The 19,369-nt window shown below is 44.3% G+C and overlaps 1 protein-coding gene and 1 long non-coding RNA gene across 2 annotated transcripts in view; one reads left to right on the top strand and one right to left on the bottom strand.

The window, feature by feature from the left end:
• LOC138663073 (uncharacterized) overlaps window positions 1-2,022 on the bottom strand; it is a 39,986-nt gene extending 37,964 nt beyond the window's left edge. Inside the window, exon 1 of the long non-coding RNA XR_011318113.1 lies at window positions 1,741-2,022. This is a non-coding gene — a long non-coding RNA (uncharacterized lncRNA). The remainder of the gene's footprint in view (window positions 1-1,740) is intronic.
• A 12-nt stretch (window positions 2,023-2,034) lies between these two features.
• SCO1 (synthesis of cytochrome C oxidase 1) lies at window positions 2,035-17,876 on the top strand. The gene is made up of 7 exons (XM_069749141.1): window positions 2,035-2,184; window positions 15,922-16,029; window positions 16,199-16,289; window positions 16,460-16,657; window positions 16,833-16,925; window positions 16,998-17,113; window positions 17,573-17,876. Exons 1-7 carry the CDS (start codon window positions 2,107-2,109, stop codon window positions 17,705-17,707), a joined length of 819 nt encoding a protein of 272 aa, XP_069605242.1. The 5' UTR covers window positions 2,035-2,106; the 3' UTR covers window positions 17,708-17,876.
• Window positions 17,877-19,369: the final 1,493 nt, after the last annotated feature.

Here is a 19,369-nt window from a genome sequence, read left to right as displayed (position 1 = left end):
CCTGATCTATGAGAGGTATTTACCTCACATATCCCCCAATACCTGATCTATGAGGGGTATTTACCTCACATACCCCAGATACCTGATCTATGAGGGGTATTTACCTCACATAGCCCAGATACCTGATCTATGAGGGGTATTTACCTCACATATCCCCCAATACCTGATCTATGAGGGGTATTTACCTCACATACCCCAGATACCTGATCTATGAGGGGTATTTACCTCACATATCCCCCAATACCTGATCTATGAGGGGTATTTACCTCACATATCCCCCAATACCTGATCTATGAGGGGTATTTACCTCACATATCCCCCAATACCTGATCTATGAGGGGTATTTACCTCACATATCCCCAATGCCTGATCTATGAGGTGTATTTACGACCTCACATATCCCCCAATACCTGATCTATGAGGGGTATTTACCTCACATACCCCAGATACCTGATCTATGAGGGGTATTTACCTCACATATCCCCCAATACCTGATCTATGAGGGGTATTTACCTCACATATCCCCCAATACCTGATCTATGAGGGGTATTTACCTCACATATCCCCCAATACCTGATCTATGAGGGGTATTTACCTCACATATCCCCCAATACCTGATCTATGAGGGGTATTTACCTCACATATCCCCCAATACCTGATCTATGAGGAGTATTTACCTCACATACCCCAGATACCTGATCTATGAGGGGTATTTACCTCACATATCCCCCAATACTTGTTCTATGAGGGGTATTTACCTCACATACCCCAGATACCTGATCTATGAGGGGTATTTACCTCACATATCCCCAATACCTGATCTATGAGGGGTATTTACCTCACATACCCCAGATACCTGATCTATGAGGGGTATTTACCTCACACATCCCCCAATACCTGATCAATGAGGGGTATTTACCTCACATATCCCCCAATACCTGATTAATGAGGGGTATTTACCTCACATATCCCCCAATACCTGATCTATGAGGGGTATTTACCTCACATACCCCAGATACCTGATCTATGAGGGGTACTTACCTCACATATCCCCCGATACCTGATCTATGAGGGGTATTTACCTCACATATCCCCCAATGCCTGGTCTATGAGGGGTATTTACGACCTCACATATCCCCCAATACCTGATCTATGAGGGGTATTTACCTCACACATCCCCCAATACCTGATCTATGAGGGGTATTTACCTCACATACCCCAGATACCTGATCTATGAGGGGTATTTACCTCACATACCCCAGATACCTGATCTATGAGGGTTATTTACCTCACACATCCCAGATACCTGATCTATGAGGGTTATTTACCTCACACATCCCCCAATACCTGATCTATGAGGGGTATTTAGCTCACACATCCCCCCAATACCTGATCTATGAGGGGTATCCCCCAATACCTGATCTATGAGAGGTATTTACCTCACATATCCCCCAATACCTGATCTATGAGGGGTATTTACCTCACACATCCCCCAATACCTGATCTATGAGGGGTATTTACCTCCCACATCCCCCAATACCTGATCTATGAGGGGTATTTACCTCACACATCCCCCAATACCTGATCTATGAGGGGTATTTACCTCACATCCCCCAATACCTGATCTATGAGGGGTATTTACCTCACACATCCCCCAATACCTGATCTATGAGGGGTATTTACCTCACATCCCCCAATACCTGATCTATGAGGGGTATTTACCTCACATACCCCAGATACCTGATCTATGAGTTCTGTGCCGCAGTCCCCTATAGTACGTGGGGCCTTTATTTCCACGGTCACCAGATCCTTGAGGGGCAGATTATATGTCAGACTCCATGACTCCTCATCCTTTCAGCTGCATTATATAATAGCCGGATGGATGGGAGACATCACCGCATGTCCCGGCTCTCCTGCTCTATGGAGATGAGCGCAGATGTGCGGGTGACTCTCGTCTCTCATCACTGGAGTTCGCAGAATATCATTTTTCACTTTGTTGTTATGAGCCCGGAACTATAATGACCGGAGCTGTTTCCGGGCGGGGCGGAGCGGAGAGGAGCACACACCGGAAGCTCTGGGTCACTGAGGCTGGAGGTCAGTGATGTCATGGCGGCTCAGTGTGCAGTGTTGTGTGGGCGGCTGAGCCCGAGAGGAATAACGCGGGGTCTCCCGATCTGCTGCAGGGTGAGTCCTGACCCTCCCCCAATATATACTGCACCAGAATACACCCCTCCCCCCAATATATACTGCACCAGAATACACCCCTCCCCCAATATATACTGCACCCAGAATACACCCCTCCCCCCAATATATACTGCACCAGAATACACCCCTCCCCCAATATATACTGCACCAGAATACACCCCTCCCCACAATATATACTGCACCCAGAATACACCCCTCCCCAATATATACTGCACCAGAATACACCCCTCCCCCCAATATATACTGCACCAGAATACACCCCTCCCCCAATATATACTGCACCCAGAATACACCCCTCCCCCCAATATATACTGCACCAGAATACACCCCTCCCCCAATATATACTGCACCAGAATACACCCCTCCCCACAATATATACTGCACCCAGAATACACCCCTCCCCAATATATACTGCACCAGAATACACCCCTCCCCCAATATATACTGCACCCAGAATACACCCCTCCCCAATATATACTGCACCAGAATACACCCCTCCCCCAATACATACTGCACCCAGAATACACCCCTCCCCCAATATATACTGCACCCAGAATACACCCCTCCCCCAATATATACTGCACCAGAATACACCCCTCCCCCTATATATACTGCACCAGAATACACCCCTTCCCCAATATATACTGCACCCAGAATACACCCCTCCCCAATATATACTGCACCAGAATACACCCCTCCCCCAATATATACTGCACCAGAATACACCCCTCCCCCAATATATACTGCACCAGAATACACCCCTCCCCCAATATATACTGCACCCAGAATACACCCCTCCCCCAATATATACTGCACCAGAATACACCCCTCCCCCTATATATACTGCACCAGAATACACCCCTCCCCCAATATATACTGCACCAGAATACACCCCTCTCCCCAATATATACTGCACCCAGAATACACCCCTCCCCCAATATATATACACAACACCACTCCGCCAATATATATACAGCACCCCTGAATACACCCCTCCCCCAATATATATACACAACACCCCTCCCCCAATATATATACACAACACCCCTCCGCCAATATAGATACAGCACCCCTCCCCCAATATATATGTGTGTGTGTGTGTGTATATATATATATATATATATATATATATATATATATATATACACAGCACCGCAGAATACACCCCTTCCCAATATATATATATATATATATATATATATAGCACCCCTCCCCCAATATATACTGCACCCAGAATACACCCTTACCCCAATATATATATATATATATATATATATATATATATACAGCACCCCTGAATACACCCCTCCCCAATATATATATATATATATATATATATATTTATATACAGCACTTCTCTCCCAATAGATATATACAAAACACCTCTCCACCAATATTTACACCGCACCCCTGAATACACCCCTCCCCAATATATATATTTATATATATATATATATATATATATATATATATATATACATACACATACACACTAGATGGTGGCCCGATTCTAACGCATCGGGTATTCTAGAATATGTATGTCCACGTAGTATATTGCCCAGCCACGTAGTATATTGCCCAGCCACGTAGTATATTGGCCAGTCACGTATATTGCCCAGCCACATAGTATATTGCCCGGCCACGTAGTATATTGCACAGCGAAGTAGTATATTGCCCAGTCACGTAGTATATTGCCCGGCCACGTAGTATATTGCACAGCGAAGTAGTATATTGCCCAGCCACGTAGTATATTGTCCAGTTACGTAGTATATTGCCCGGCCACGTAGTATATTGCACAGCGAAGTAGTATACAGCACAGAGCCACGTAGTATATTGCTCAGCCACGAAGTATATTGCACAGCGAAGTAGTATATTGCCCGGCCACGTAGTATATTGCCCAGCCACGTAGTATAGCGCCCAGCCACGTAGTATATTGCCCAGCCACGTAGTATACAGCACAGAGCCACGAAGTATATTGCCCAGCCACGTAGTATAGTGCACAGCGAAGTAGTATACAGCACAGTGCCACGTAGTATATTGCCCAGCTACGTAGTATATTGCCCAGCCAGGTTAGTCACAGGTGAAAAAATAAAAAAACCAAAAAGAAACGAAATATCCTAAAAAAAAATACTTTATTAATAATATCTAAAATTCTCATAGACAATTTAATATACTTAACTGTATGCTACCAACATCAACCACCTGGGTTTGGGTAGGCTAGGAAAAATTCAGGAAGTAGTAACAATTGTATTCCTGACACAGTCCCTGTAAGGCCATGTTCACACAGTGCGTTTTTTACCGCGGAACCGCGGCGGTTTTGCCGCTGCGGTTCCGCAGCTGTTTTCCATGCAGGGTACAGTACACTGTACCCTATGGAAAACAGGACACACTGTGCACATGGTCCGGAAATTGTAAAAAAAAAGCCGCGCTGAATAGCTCCCGGAAAAAAGAAGGAGCATGTCAATTCTTCTTCCTGAACCGCAGCGGTTCTGCACCCATAGACCTCCATTGTGAGGTCAAAATCGCAGTAAAACCCGCAGATCAAAAATATATCTGCGGGTTTTACTGCGATTTGATGTGCAGAACCGCTGCAGCAGGAGGTGCGGGGGAGCGGGCGGAAGTGCGTGGGCGGAGTGTGGCTGCCCCCCCGTGCTCCGATCCCGCCCCCCCGTGCTCCGATGCCCCCCCCCCGTGCTCCGATGCCCCCCCCCAGTGCTCCGATGCCCCCCCCCCCGTGCCCTAATCTCCCCCCCTTATACTTACCCGGCGTCCCGGTGTCCGTCCGGCCGTCTTCTCCCTGGGCGCCGCCATCTTGCAAAATGGCGGGCGCATGCGCAGTGCGCCCGCCGAATCTGCCGGCCGGCAGATTCGCTCCAAAGTGCATTTTGATCACTGAGATATAACCTATCTCAGTGATCAAAATAAAAAAATAGTAAATGACACCCCCCCCACTTTGTCACCCCCATTGGTAGGGACAATAAAAAAATTAAGAATTTTTTTTTTTTTTTTTTTCACTAAGGTTAGAATAGGGGTAGGGTTAGGGGTAGGGTTAGGGTATTTTCAGCCATTTTAGCCCTAAAAAGCTTCCTAGGAAACACACAGTAAAAAAAGGATAAAAAAACGCATCAAAAAACACATCAAAAACGCATCAAAAAAGGACAAAAAAAGGACCTGCGTTTTCTGCCAAGAGCTGCAGTTTTTTAAAAAAAACTGTCCTGAAAAAAAAAGGATGGAAATCCTGAACGTGTGAACATACCCTTAGGTGGCCCTATAGTGGCTTTCACCTACCTAACAGCGGAGGTTGGCACCCTAAATTTCGATGTGGCGCCCCCGCTCCACGTCGACTGTCCCTTCTAGCCCTACTAGGCCCTACCAACTACCCACGCCCAGGTCCCCACAGACATACACACAAATTGACCAAAAGGTCACACTAAGGCTGGGTTCCCATTGCGTTATGGGACCGCGTTTAACGGACAGCGTTGCACGGCGAAATTAACGCCGTGCAACGCGTCCGTTAACACGCCCATTGAAGGCAATGGGAACGCGCTTCACTAGCGCGTGCCATGTTCGGCACGCGCTAGCGACGCGCCGGTGATTCCTGGCGTGCCGCGGACGCTGCTTGCAGCGTCCGAGGCGCGCCCGCGGTCCGTTCCCCGCTCTCGCAGATCGGGGATCTGCGAGAGCGGGGACGTTACCGCGACCCCGACCGCAGCCCCATAGAAAACATTGCGTTAGCGCAATCCGCTAGCGCTAAACGGATTGCACTAACGCAATGTGACCCTAGCCCAAAAACGTGAAAAAAGTGTGAAAAAAGTGTGAAAAAAGTGTAACAAAACATACTAAAAACAACGCAGCAAAAGATAGTGCTGCGTAAAAGTCCACTAATTGCGTGTACCCCAAAGCTATATCAGCAAAAAATGGTATAGATATTGCTTGATGAATAAATGTTCTTAAAATATGAGTGATGATACACGAGCAATGATCAAAGATCAAAATAATGGGGTACAGTAGAGCACAGATATATTGTGCTCATAAATACTCAGAGGTCATAGGGAATAGACACCTCTAGTATATGTACCAATGTATCACTGTCTTTGTTAGTACATCATGACCTACATGTCATAAAGGCAGACCTATACATAGGACCCATACACAAAGCAGATACCTAGTTAAGGTGTCTCAAATCCGGAAGATACATTAGATCACTCAGTAGGTGTTCATATGTTTGGGTGATATATAAGTTTACACCCTGGATGCCATACGGATTCAGCATAAGATGTCAAAGATAAAAAAATGAGCAAAATATTCAACAAAACAAGAAAAAAATCATAAAACACAAATGAAAAGATATCTGCTATATCAAGTATCACATATATTGTCTCTCATTTAAGTTTGCACCCTGAGTACCATGTGAGCTCAGCATCGGATATCAGATATTATGAGCACAATATATCTGTGCTCTACTGTACCCCATTATTTTGATCTTTGATCATTGCTCGTGTATAATCACTCATATTTTAAGAACATTTATTCATCGAGCAATATCTATACCATTTTTTGCTGATATAGCTTTGGGGTACACGCAATTAGTGGACTATTACGCAGCACTATCTTTTGCTGGGTTGTTTTTAGTATGTTTTGTTACACTTTTTTCACTTTTTTTTACACTTTTTTCACGTTTTTGGTTAGTGTGACCTTTTGGTCAATTTGTGTGTATGTCTGTGGGGACCTGGGCGTGGGTAGTTGGTAGGGCCTAGTAGGGCTAGAAGGGACAGTCGACGTGGAGCGGGGGCGCCACATCGAAATTTAGGGTGCCAACCTCCGCTGGTAGGTAGGTGAAAGCCACTATAGGGCCACCTAACAGGGACTGTGTCAGGAATACAATTGTTACTACTTCCTGAATTTTTTGCTAGCCTACCCAAACCCAGGTGGTTGATGTTGGTAGCATACATTTAAGTATATTTAATTGTCTATGAGAATTTTAGATATTATTAATAAAGTTTTTTTTTTAGGATATTTCGTTTCTTTTTGGTTGTTCAAGCAAATATATCCTTTTATTATTCTAATTGGTTGTCTACAGAAAAAATAAACATATACTCACCTTTCCGAGGGCCCCTTGTAGTCCACGGCAGGTTCCGGTCCCAGGGTTGGTATTAGCGCAGGACCTGTGATGACGTCGCGGTCACATGACCATAACGTCATGGCAGGTCCTTCTGCCACCGAAACCTGCGACAAAAGATGGCGGCCGGCGCGAGCTGCAACGGAGGGTGAGTACAGCAGGTTTTTGTTTGTTTTTTTTTAAATTATTTTTAACATTACATTTTTTACTATTGATGCCGCATAGGCAGCGTCAATAGTAAAAAGTTGGGGACACACAGGGTTAATAGCGGCAGTAACGGAGTGCGTTACCCGCGGCATAACGAGGTCCGTTACCGCCAGCATTAACCCTGTGTTAGCGGTGACCGGAGAGGAGTATGCGGGCGACAGGCGCTGACTGCGGGGAGTAAGGAGCAGCCATTTTCTTCCGGACTGTGCCCGTCGCTAATTGGTCGCGGTACCCCTGAATACACCCCTCCCCCAATATATAGTGCACCCCTCCCCCAATATATATATACAGCACCCCTGAATACACCCCTCCCCCAATAAATAGTGCACCCCTCCCCAATACATATATATATATATATATACACGTGTGTGTATGTGTATATATATATATATATATATATATATATATATATATATATATATATATACAGCACCCCCTCCCCAATATATACTGCACCCCTCCCCGATATATGCCGTACTCCAGAATACACACCTTCCCCAATATATATATACTAGATGGTGGCCCGATTCTAACGCATCGGGTATTCTAGAATATGTATGTAGTTTATTTATGAAATTTTCAGAATAATGCAATTTATACACAGGATTCGTCCAGCCGGGAGCGACCAATTAGCGAAGTGTGGTTCAAATTCCGCGCCAATTCGCAGCCGCACTGCGCCTGTCGCTGATTGTTCGTGGCCAGGCGTGACCAATCAGTGAAGCCAGGGCCGGCTCAGAGGTTTTTGAGGGCCCCGGGTGAAAGAATCTCAGTGGGCCCCTCTCTTTAACGCATACCACAATTCATGATGCACAGATACAGCAGAAAAATACAGCCCAGGTAGCGTATAGCACAGCCCAGGTAGCGTATAGCACAGCCCAGGTAGCGTATAGCACAGCCCAGGTAGCGTATAGCACAGCCCAGGTAGCGTATAGCACAGCCCAGGTAGCGTATTGCCCAGCCATGTATATTGCACAGCTACGTAGTATATAGCACAGAAACGCAGTATATAACACAGCCCACGTAGTATATAGCACAGCGATGTAGTATATAGCACAACCCACATAGTATATAGCACAGAGACGTAGTATATAACATTTCCACGCAGTATATAACACAGCCCACGTAGTATGTAGCAATGTGGGGACCATATCCCTGTTTAAAAAAAAAAAGGTTTAAAATAAAAAATAGTTATATACTCACCTTCCGTCGGCCCCCGGATCCAGCTCAGGCATTTACCGATGCTCCTCGTGACGCTCCGGTCCCAAGAATGCATTGCGGTCTCGCAAGATGAAGACGTAGCGGTCTCGCGAGACCGCTGCGTCATCATCCCGCGAGACCGCAATGCATGGCCCGGAGCGTCACGAGGAGCGAGAAAGGTGCCGGAAGGAGAGTATATAATGATTTTTTAATTTTTTTTAACATTAGATCTTTTTACTATTGATGCTGCATAGGCAGCATCAATAGTGAAAAGTTGGTCACACAGAGTTAATAGCAGCGTTAACGGACTGCGTTACACCGCGGTGTAACGTAGCCATTAACCTTGTGTGAGCGCTGACTGGAGGGGAGTATGGAGGGGGCACTGACAGAGAGTAGGAAGGGGCGAATTCACGGCCGGACTGTGCCCGTCGCTGATTGAATCAGCGACGCGGGATTTCCGTGACAGGCAGACAAACAGACGGAAGTGCCCCTTAGATGATTATATATATATATATATATATATATATATACATACACTAGATGGTTGCCCGATTCTAACGCATCGGGTATTCTAGAATATGTATGTCCACGTAGTATATTGTCCAGCCACGTAGTAGATTGCCCAGTTACATTGTATATTGCCCAGTTACATTGTATATTGCCCAGTTACATTGTATATTGCCCAGTTACATTGTATATTGCCCAGTGACATAGTATATTGCCCAGTGACATAGTATATTGCCCAGTGACATAGTATATTGCCCAGTGACATAGTATATTGCCCAGTGACATAGTATATTGCCCAGTGACGTAGTATACAGCACAGAGCCACGTAGCATATTGCACAGCCCATGTAGTATATTGCCCAGCTATGTAGTATATTGCCCAGCTATGTAGTATATTGCCCAGTTACATTGTATATTGCCCAGTGACATAGTATACAGCAGTGCCACGTAGTATATTGCCCAGTTACGTAGTATATTGCCCAGTGACGTAGTATACAGCACAGAGCCATGTAGCATATTGCACAGCCCATGTAGTATATTGCCCAGTTACATTGTATATTGCCCAGTTACATTGTATATTGCCCAGTTACATTGTATATTGCCCAGTGACATTGTATATTGCCCAGTGACATAGTATATTGCCCAGTGACATAGTATATTGCCCAGTGACATAGTATATTGCCCAGTGACGTAGTATACAGCACAGAGCCACGTAGCATATTGCACAGCCCATGTAGTATATTGCCCAGCTATGTAGTATATTGCCCAGCTATGTAGTATATTGCCCAGTTACATTGTATATTGCCCAGTGACATAGTATACAGCAGTGCCACGTAGTATATTGCCCAGTTACGTAGTATATTGCCCAGTGACGTAGTATACAGCACAGAGCCATGTAGCATATTGCACAGCCCATGTAGTATATTGCCCAGTTACATTGTATATTGCCCAGTGACATAGTATACAGCAGAGCCACGTAGTATATTGCACAGCCCATGTAGTATATTGCCCAGCTATGTAGTATATTGCTCAGTTACATTGTATATTGCCCAGTGACATAGTATACAGCAGTGCCACGTACTATATTGCCCAGTTACGTAGTATATTGCCCAGTGACGTAGTATACAGCACAGAGCCATGTAGCATATTGCACAGCCCATGTAGTATATTGCCCAGCTATGTAGTATATTGCCCAGCCACGTATGACACAGGTTAAAAAAATAAAAAATAAACATATACTCACCTTCCGCAGGCGCGTTGTAGCACTGTCGCCTGTGTGTAGTGCAGGCGGCATCTTCCGGTCCCAGGGTGTGCTGACGTCGCGGTCATGTGACCGTGTCGCGGTCATGTGACCGTGTCGCGGTCATGTGACCGTGTCACGTGACCGTGTCGCGGTCACATGACCGTGACGTCACGGCAGGTCCTTGTCGTGCAGGACCTGCCATGACATCGCGGTCACATGACCGTGTAGTGGTCACATGACCGTGACGTCACGGCAGGTCCTTTCCGCGCAGGACTTGTGATGACGTCGCAGTCACATGACCGTGACGTCATGGCAGGTCCTTCTGCCAGACCATCCGTGCGACCGGAACGTGCCGGTTGCATCGCCAGGAGCGGGAAAGGCGGCGTAGGTGAGTTTATAATCATTTTTTATTTTTTTTTATTATTTTTAACATTCAATGTTTTTACTATTGGCGCTGCATAGGCCACGTCAATAGTAAAAAACTTGGTCACACAGGGTTAATAGCAGCGGTAATGGACTTCATTACACCGCGGCATAACGCGGTCCGTTACTGCTGCCATTAACTCTGTGTGAGGGCAGACTGGAGGGGTGTATGCAGGCGCCGGGCAGTGAGTGCGGGGAGTAAGGAGCGGCCATTTTCTTCCGGACTGTGCGCGTCACTGATTGGTCGCGGCAGCTATGACAGGCAGCTGCCGAGACCAATCAGCGAACGAATAACCGTTACAGACAGAAGGACAGACGGAAGTACCCCTTAGACAATTATATAGTAGATATATAGATGTACACAGCACCCCTCCCCCAATATATGTATACAGAGCACCCCTGAATACACCCCTCCCCCAATATATAGTGCACCCCTCCCCCAATATATATACACAACACCCCTCCCCCAATACATATATATATATATATATATATATATATATATATATATACAGCACCCCTGAATACACCCCTTCCCCAATAAATAGTGCAGCCTTCCCCCAATATATATATACCACACCCCTCCCCAATATATACTGCACCCCTCCCCCAATATATACCGCACTCCAGAATACACCCCTTCCCCAATATATATATGCACACAGCACCCCTTCCCCAATATATATACAGAGCACCCCTCCCCCAATATATATACAGAGCACCCCTCCGCCAATATATATACAGAGCACCCCTCCGCCAATATATATACAGAGCACCCCTCCGCCAATATATATATACAGAGCACCCCTCCCCCAATATATATACAGAGCACCCCTCCCCCAATATATATACAGAGCACCTCTCCCCCAATATATATACATAGTAACATAGTTAGTAAGGCCGAAAAAAGACATTTGTCCATCCAGTTCAGCCTATATTCCATCATAATAAATACCCAGATCTACGTCCTTCTACAGAACCTAATAATTGTATGATACAATATTGTTCTGCTCCAGGAAGACATCCAGGCCTCTCTTGAACCCCTCGACTGAGTTCGCCATCACCACCTCCTCAGGCAAGCAATTCCAGATTCTCACTGCCCTAACAGTAAAGAATCCTCTTCTATGTTGGTGGAAAAACCTTCTCTCCTCCAGACGCAAAGAATGCCCCCTTGTGCCCGTCACCTTCCTTGGTATAAACAGATCCTCAGCGAGATATTTGTATTGTCCCCTTATATACTTATACATGGTTATTAGATCGCCCCTCAGTCGTCTTTTTTCTAGACTAAATAATCCTAATTTCGCTAATCTATCTGGGTATTGTAGTTCTCCCATCCCCTTTATTAATTTTGTTGCCCTCCTTTGTACTCTCTCTAGTTCCATTATATCCTTCCTGAGCACCGGTGCCCAAAACTGGACACAGTACTCCATGTGCGGTCTAACTAGGGATTTGTACAGAGGCAGTATAATGCTCTCATCATGTGTATCCAGACCTCTTTTAATGCACCCCATGATCCTGTTTGCCTTGGCAGCTGCTGCCTGGCACTGGCTGCTCCAGGTAAGTTTATCATTAACTAGGATCCCCAAGTCCTTCTCCCTGTCAGATTTACCCAGTGGTTTCCCGTTCAGTGTGTAATGGTGATATTGATTCCCTCTTCCCATGTGTATAACCTTACATTTATCATTGTTAAACCTCATCTGCCACCTTTCAGCCCAAGTTTCCAACTTATCCAGATCCATCTGTAGCAGAATACTATCTTCTCTTGTATTAACTGCTTTACATAGTTTTGTATCATCTGCAAAACAGAGCACCCCTCCCCCAATATATATACAGAGCACCTCTCCCCCAATATATATACAGAGCACCCCTCCCCCAATATATACTGCACTCCAGAATACACCCCTCCCCAATATATACTGCACTCCAGAATACACCCCTCCCCCAATATATACTGCACTCCAGAATACACCCCTCCCCAATATATACTACACTCCAGAATACACCCCTCCCAAATATATCCTACACCCCTTCACCAATATATACTGCACCCAGAACACACCCACCCCCAATATATACCGCACCCCTCTCCCAATATATACTGCACATCTTCCCCAATATATCCTGCACCGCCTCCCCGAATATACTACTACACTCCAATATATCCTGCACCCCTCACAGACTTATATACCATTGGGCAGTGAAGAAAAAATAATTTACATTTTTACCACCAAGATTGTGTTGGCCCCAAATTTTACATTTTCACACTGGGAAATGGGTAAAAATGGCACTAGATTTTGTCCCACAATTTCTGCTGAATGTAGAAATACCCCATATGTGGCAGTACAGTACTGCTTAGCGATACGGAGAGACTCGGGAGGGGAAGAGCCCTATTTGCCTCCTGGAGCGCAGATTTTCCTAGACTAGTTTGCGGATTCCATAGAAAAGCAGAATTCCCCCTCAAGTGACCCCATTTTGGAAATTACAACCCTTTGGGAATTTATCTACAGATGTAGTGATGATTTTGACTCCATGGGTGTTTTCCAGAAACAAGCAGCAGTGGATGTTGCTGAGTGAAAATTGCAAACTGCCTTTGTAGTGACCAGTACGCTGTAGTGACCAGTACGCTGTAGTGACCAGTACGCTGTAGTGACCAGTACGCTGTAGTGACCAGTACGCTGTAGTGACCAGTACGCTGTAGTGACCAGTACGCTGTAGTGACCAGTACGCTGTAGTGACCAGTACGCTGTAGTGACCAGTACTCTGTAGTGACCAGTACTCTGTAGTGACCAGTACTCTGTAGTGACCAGTACTCTGTAGTGACCAGTACTCTGTAGTGACCAGTACTCTGTAGTGACCAGTACTCTGTAGTGACCAGTACTCTGTAGTGACCAGTACTCTGTAGTGACCAGTACATTATTGCCAGCTCTGGAGACACGCACCCGGAAATTAGGCGGGCTCTCATCATTACAGAAATGCCAAACATGTGGACTCTAAATGTGGTTTAGACACACTGGGACTCAAAAGGGAGGAGGAAATTTGGATTTGGGAGCGGAGAATTTGCTGAATTTCTTCTGGGGGGTGAGGAGCCATTTAGCTTTTCCAGAGCCTTTGTGCTACCAGTTATGTGGAAGCCCCCTCTATTTTCGTTAACAGATAACAGATCTGAGTGGGGACTTGCTTTATTTGTGGTTTGAGTTGAAGCTTTTATTGGGAACATTTTACATAACGTTTGGGATCACATTTATCCTGCGCTCTACGCTGAGCACTTTTTTGGGGTGTCTACCTAAATCTCTTGAGTGACGTGACAGATGAAACCCCCGAGGGATCCATTCACTATGAGGCAGCAGATTTACTCTGGACTCCATCTGGCCTCTGTTCAGCGGTGTCCTTTTCTGAAGCGCACAAAACTGTGGCTGACGGCACTTTTATGCAATCCTAAAAAGGACACCGCCGGATCACAGGTCCTTATGTTGTCCACAGTGCCTCCATCTGCCTCATTATAGGGAATCTTCCATCGGGAGTTCTGTCTGAATCACGTATTTCAGAGATTTACAAGGAAACCCCAGTGTAAGTGCTCAGCACAGAGTGCAGGATAAATGTGCTCCAAGCCTTACTGCGATCTTTGGGAGGCCGAATGAAAAAATCAACAGCGTGTTAAGTATTGGTTTTATTTATTTTTTACACTGTTCCTTGTGCAGTATAAGTGATTAGGCGACTTTATTCTTCGGGTCGGTGTGATTACAGCGATACCAGATTTGCATTGGGTTTTCATGTTTGGCTGCTGTCACACACTAAAATATGCTTTTTATTGGGAAAATTAGTTTTTGTATTGCCACAATTTGAGAGCTATAATTTTTCCATATTTTGTCCCACAGAGTTGTGAGGTTTTGTTTTTTTGCGGGACGAGCTTAAATTTTTATTGGTACCATATTCGGGTGCATGACATTTTTGATCGCTTTCTATTCTGATTTTTGGGAGACAGAATGAACAAAATCCAGCAATTCAGGAATTGCTTTTTGTTTTTTTGTTATACCATTCCGCGTTTGGTAAAATTGGTAAGGCAGCTTTATTCTTCGTGTCAGTACGATTACAGTGATACCTCATTTATATCTTTTTTTATGTTTTGGCGCTTTTACACAATAAAAACTATTTTATTGAAAAAATAATTGTTTCTGCATTGCTTTATTCTGAGAGCTATAACTGCATTTATTGCTCTTTTTGTTTGGCGGTATGATAAAGCATTGTTTTTTGACTAGTCTTTTATTTATTTTTCTACGGTGTTCACTGAAATACCAGATGTGTACTTTTATTGTTTTATATTTACATAAATGTATTTATTGGAAAAATATTTGTTTTTCTTTATTTAGGAATTTAAAAAAAATATTTTTTACACTTTAATTTTTTTAAATTTTTTTTAACTTTTTTACATTGTCCCTGAATGGGGACATCACTGTATAGCATCAGGTCGCTGCTCTGATATTCTGCACTGCAGAGCATCAGATCAGGATCTGACTGGGAGGGAAGGAGGCATGTCAGCACCTGCTCCCAGCAGGCACTCACAAGCCAACTTCCTTGCACGGCCATCTTGGGGCCGGGGGTCTCCATGGAGACCATCAGGACAAGCAATCGCATCGCGTTGTCCTGATGGAAGTGCACAGGGAGTGGGCTTCTACTGACTGGCATAAGAGGGTTTAAATGCCCGCTAGCACCAATCGTGGGTGTTGCTGCGGGGTGTCAGCTGTCACATACAGCTATTTCCCGCACCTTATCGCCGCAGTTCTCCGTGTGAGGCCGTGCGATCAGAGCGCCGTACTAGTAATGCTGTTTGCGGGAACACAGGTCCCGCAGAACAGTACTAGTACGGCGCATGTCGGGAAGGGTTAATATATCCTCCACCACAACCCCTACACCCCTACTTATTCTACACCCCATCATCAAAGACCTCCATCGTATATTCTACACCCCACCCCTGCTTTATTCTGCCACCATTCAAAACAGTTTTTTGCTGTTGATTTCTACAGATTTATATTCCGGGTAACACATGGCGGAGCTGCACCTGTTCCGGTCGGTTGCTGAGTACCCTTCCCCCACCCCCCCCAGGATACAAAAAGAGAGAATCAAAAGCAGGGGTAAGGCTACAAGATGGTGGACATCTCTTTCTGTTGCCCCTTCACCATTGGGAGTCTTGGGCGCATGCTCATTTCCCGCGTCTCTTCTATGGCGGTGTACTTTGGCCCCGCCTTCAGCCCTTTCCATATTAAGTGGCAATCTGACCCTTCCAGTCTTCTGTCCCAGTAGCCGGTGTCCTGGAAGTCCTTGGCGATCACTGTGGCGGTAGGAGGAGCACTGATGGCCGGCATGAAATACGTTAAGAAGGAGAAAGAGGAAAGTGAGTTTGTAGTTGTTGTACTGGGGAACATACAGCTAAGGAAAAAAGTCGGCAGAGGGGTTATGCCAGCCAATCACGCCTGTCGGCAGACATGAAGCGGCCCTATAAGACAAAACTTTTTTCTTCTCTTAACATGTGGTTGGATATTTAAATTTTTTTTCTTCACTCAGAGCTTGAGCAAGAAAAGAACCGGTCGCTGGGGAAGCCATTACTTGGCGGACCCTTCTCTTTAATCGATCACAACGGCCTCCCAAAGACGGACCAGCACTTCCTGGGCCAGTGGATCCTGCTGTACTTCGGGTTCACACACTGCCCGGACATCTGCCCCGAAGAGATCGAGAAGATGGTGCAGGTCGTGGACGAGATCGGTAAATTGCTTCGATTCTCTCCTTGTCCCCCATCTTTCCAAGACTCCTATACAACCTGATAGATTTGTGGAGGCGGCCATATTGTTGTTTTTTCACCTTTCCCAGGGCGAGAGCACAGCGGGAAAGTAGGTGAGTATTTTGTCAGTAGTGACCTTCCCCCATCTTACACTTTCAGAAGCCCTTAAAGAAGTTCCGAACCTCACCCCTGTGTTCATCACCATTGATCCGGAACGGGACGATAAAGACGCAGTCGCCAGTTATATTAAAGGTAAGATGGGGGTTATTACTCCTGGAGAAGTCGTGGCGAATATCACCCCCCAATAACTTGTTCTTTGTGCAGAATTCTCTCCAAAATTGGTGGGTCTGACCGGCACGGTGGGGCAGATCGAACAGGTGGCCAAGGCGTATCGGGTGTACTTCAGCCCAGGACCAAAGGACGATGATAACGACTACATTGTGAGTAGGGCAGCCATTTCTGGGGCGTGCTTAGCACCAGATATCACCTCTGGAATTTAAAGGGGAATGTCCTATAAGAACTGTGGGGGTCCGACACCTGCCACCCCATTGTCAGCTAATTAATACACTGTGACATAGTGGTTTTGTAGCTCAGTGCCTACTAAAGTGAATGTGGTATCTGAGCTACCGTTTCGAGAGTGAGCACTGCACGGAATTGTGCACTGTTCCTTTAAATAGGCCCTTGCCCCCAACAATGCATAAAGCAAATGTTGCCCACTGCTGGCTGCCTCCAAAAACGCTTTAATTTACCAACAGTATCATGTTTATTTTGCCTCCCATCAAAACCTCTCGAGGTGACAGGACTGCATGTGGGGGCTCTGACTTTTGGCCTTGGCGTTGTTATCAATGAGATCAAATGTTCCCACCCACCATGTAACCGTATCCTCTCCTCCCCCGCAGGTGGACCATACCATTGTCATGTACCTCGTGGGACCAGATGGCGGCTTTGTAGATTATTATGGACAGAACAAGACAAGTTCAGAAATCACCGGCTCCATAGCTCTACATATGACGCGATTCCAGAACGCACGATAACTCCACCGCGTCCTCCATGTTTATTGTGGACTAGATCTTCCCCTTCCAAGGTGGCGGCTGCCAGTTTACACACTCCATTTTATATATTTTATACATCTATACGCTGCTATGAGCAATGATTGTAAATTATAAATATGATTAAACCGAAATTATCAGAATGATTTTTCTACAGACTTGTCCTGGGTTTTATTTTTATATATTGTATAGTAGCTATATTCTTGTACATAGGGGGCAGTATTATAGTAGTTATATTCTTGTACATAGGGGCAGTATTATAGTAGTTATATTCTTGTACATAGGAGCAGTATTATAGTAGTTATATTCTTGTACATGGGGCAGTATTATAGTAGTTATATTCCTGTACATAGGGGGCAGTATTATAGTAGTTATATTCCTGTACATAGGAGCAGTATTATAGTAGTTATATTCTTGTACATAGGAGCAGTATTATAGTAGTTATATTCTTGTACATAGGAGCAGTATTATATTAGTTTTATTCTTGTACATAGGGGGCAGTATTATAATTGTTATATTCTTGTACATAGGGGCAGTATTATAGTAGTTATATTTTTGTACATAGGAGCAGTATTATAGTTGTTATATTCTTGTACATAGGGGCAGTATTATAGTAGTTATATTCTTGTATATAGGGGCAGTACTATAGTAGTTATATTCTTGTATATAGGGGCAGTATTATAGTAGTTATATTCTTGTACATAGGGGCAGTATTATAGTAGATATATTCTTGTACATAGGGGAAGTATTATAGTAGTTATATTCTTGTACATAGGGGCAGTATTATAGTAGTTATATTCTTGTACATAGGAGCAGTATTATATTAGTTATATTCTTGTACATAGGGGGCAGTATTGTAGTTATATTCTTGTACATAGGATCAGTATTATAGTAGTTATATTCTTGTGGTATAGTAGTTATATTCTTGTACATAGGGGCAGTATTATAGTAGTTATATTCTTGTACATAGGAGCAGTATTATAGTAGTTATATTCTTGTACATAGGGGGCAGTATTATAGTATTTATATTCTTGTACATAGCAGTATTATAGCAGTAATACTGTATTCTTGTACATAGGGGGCAGTATTATAGTAGTTATATTCTTGTACATAGGGGGCAGTATTATAGTAGTTATATTCCTGTACATAGGGGCAGTATTATAGTAGTTATATTCTTGTACATAGGAGCAGTATTTTACTAGTTATATTCTTGTACATAGGGGCAGTATTATAGTAGTTATATTCTTGTACATAGGAGCAGTATTATAGTAGTTATATTCTTTGGACATAGGGGCAGTATTATAGTAGTTATATTCTTATACATATGGGCAGTATTATAGTAGTTATATTCTTGTACATAGGGAGCAGTATTATAGTAGTTATATTCTTGTACATAGGGGCACTATTATAGTAGTTATTGTACATAGGAGCAGTATTATAGTAGTTATATTCTTGTACATAGGGGCAGTATTATAGTAGTTATATTCTTGTACATAGGAGCAGTATTATAGTAGTTATATTCTTGTACATAGGGGCAGTGTTATAGTAGTTATATTCTTGTACATAGGGGCAGTGTTATAGTAGTTATATTCTTGTACATAGGAGCAGTATTATAGTAATTATATTCTTGTACATAGGGGCAGTATT

Source organism: Ranitomeya imitator, chromosome 2 (genome assembly GCF_032444005.1).
Source record: "Ranitomeya imitator isolate aRanImi1 chromosome 2, aRanImi1.pri, whole genome shotgun sequence".
In the NCBI taxonomy this organism is placed as follows: domain Eukaryota; kingdom Metazoa; phylum Chordata; class Amphibia; order Anura; family Dendrobatidae; genus Ranitomeya; species Ranitomeya imitator.
Note: the sequence above shows the minus strand (reverse complement) of the source record. Positions and strands in the feature narration are given on the sequence as shown.

Bases quoted from the DNA above. Each gene is read 5' to 3' on its own strand.
- SCO1 (XM_069749141.1), top strand. From the start codon at position 2,107: ATGGCGGCTCAGTGTGCAGTGTTGTGTGGGCGGCTGAGCCCGAGAGGA. The intron at 16,030-16,198 runs GTAAGGCTACAA...CTGTCCCAGTAG, and splicing joins AGAGAGAATCAAAAGCAGGG to CCGGTGTCCTGGAAGTCCTT. The intron at 16,926-16,997 runs GTAAGATGGGGG...TTCTTTGTGCAG, and splicing joins AGTCGCCAGTTATATTAAAG to AATTCTCTCCAAAATTGGTG.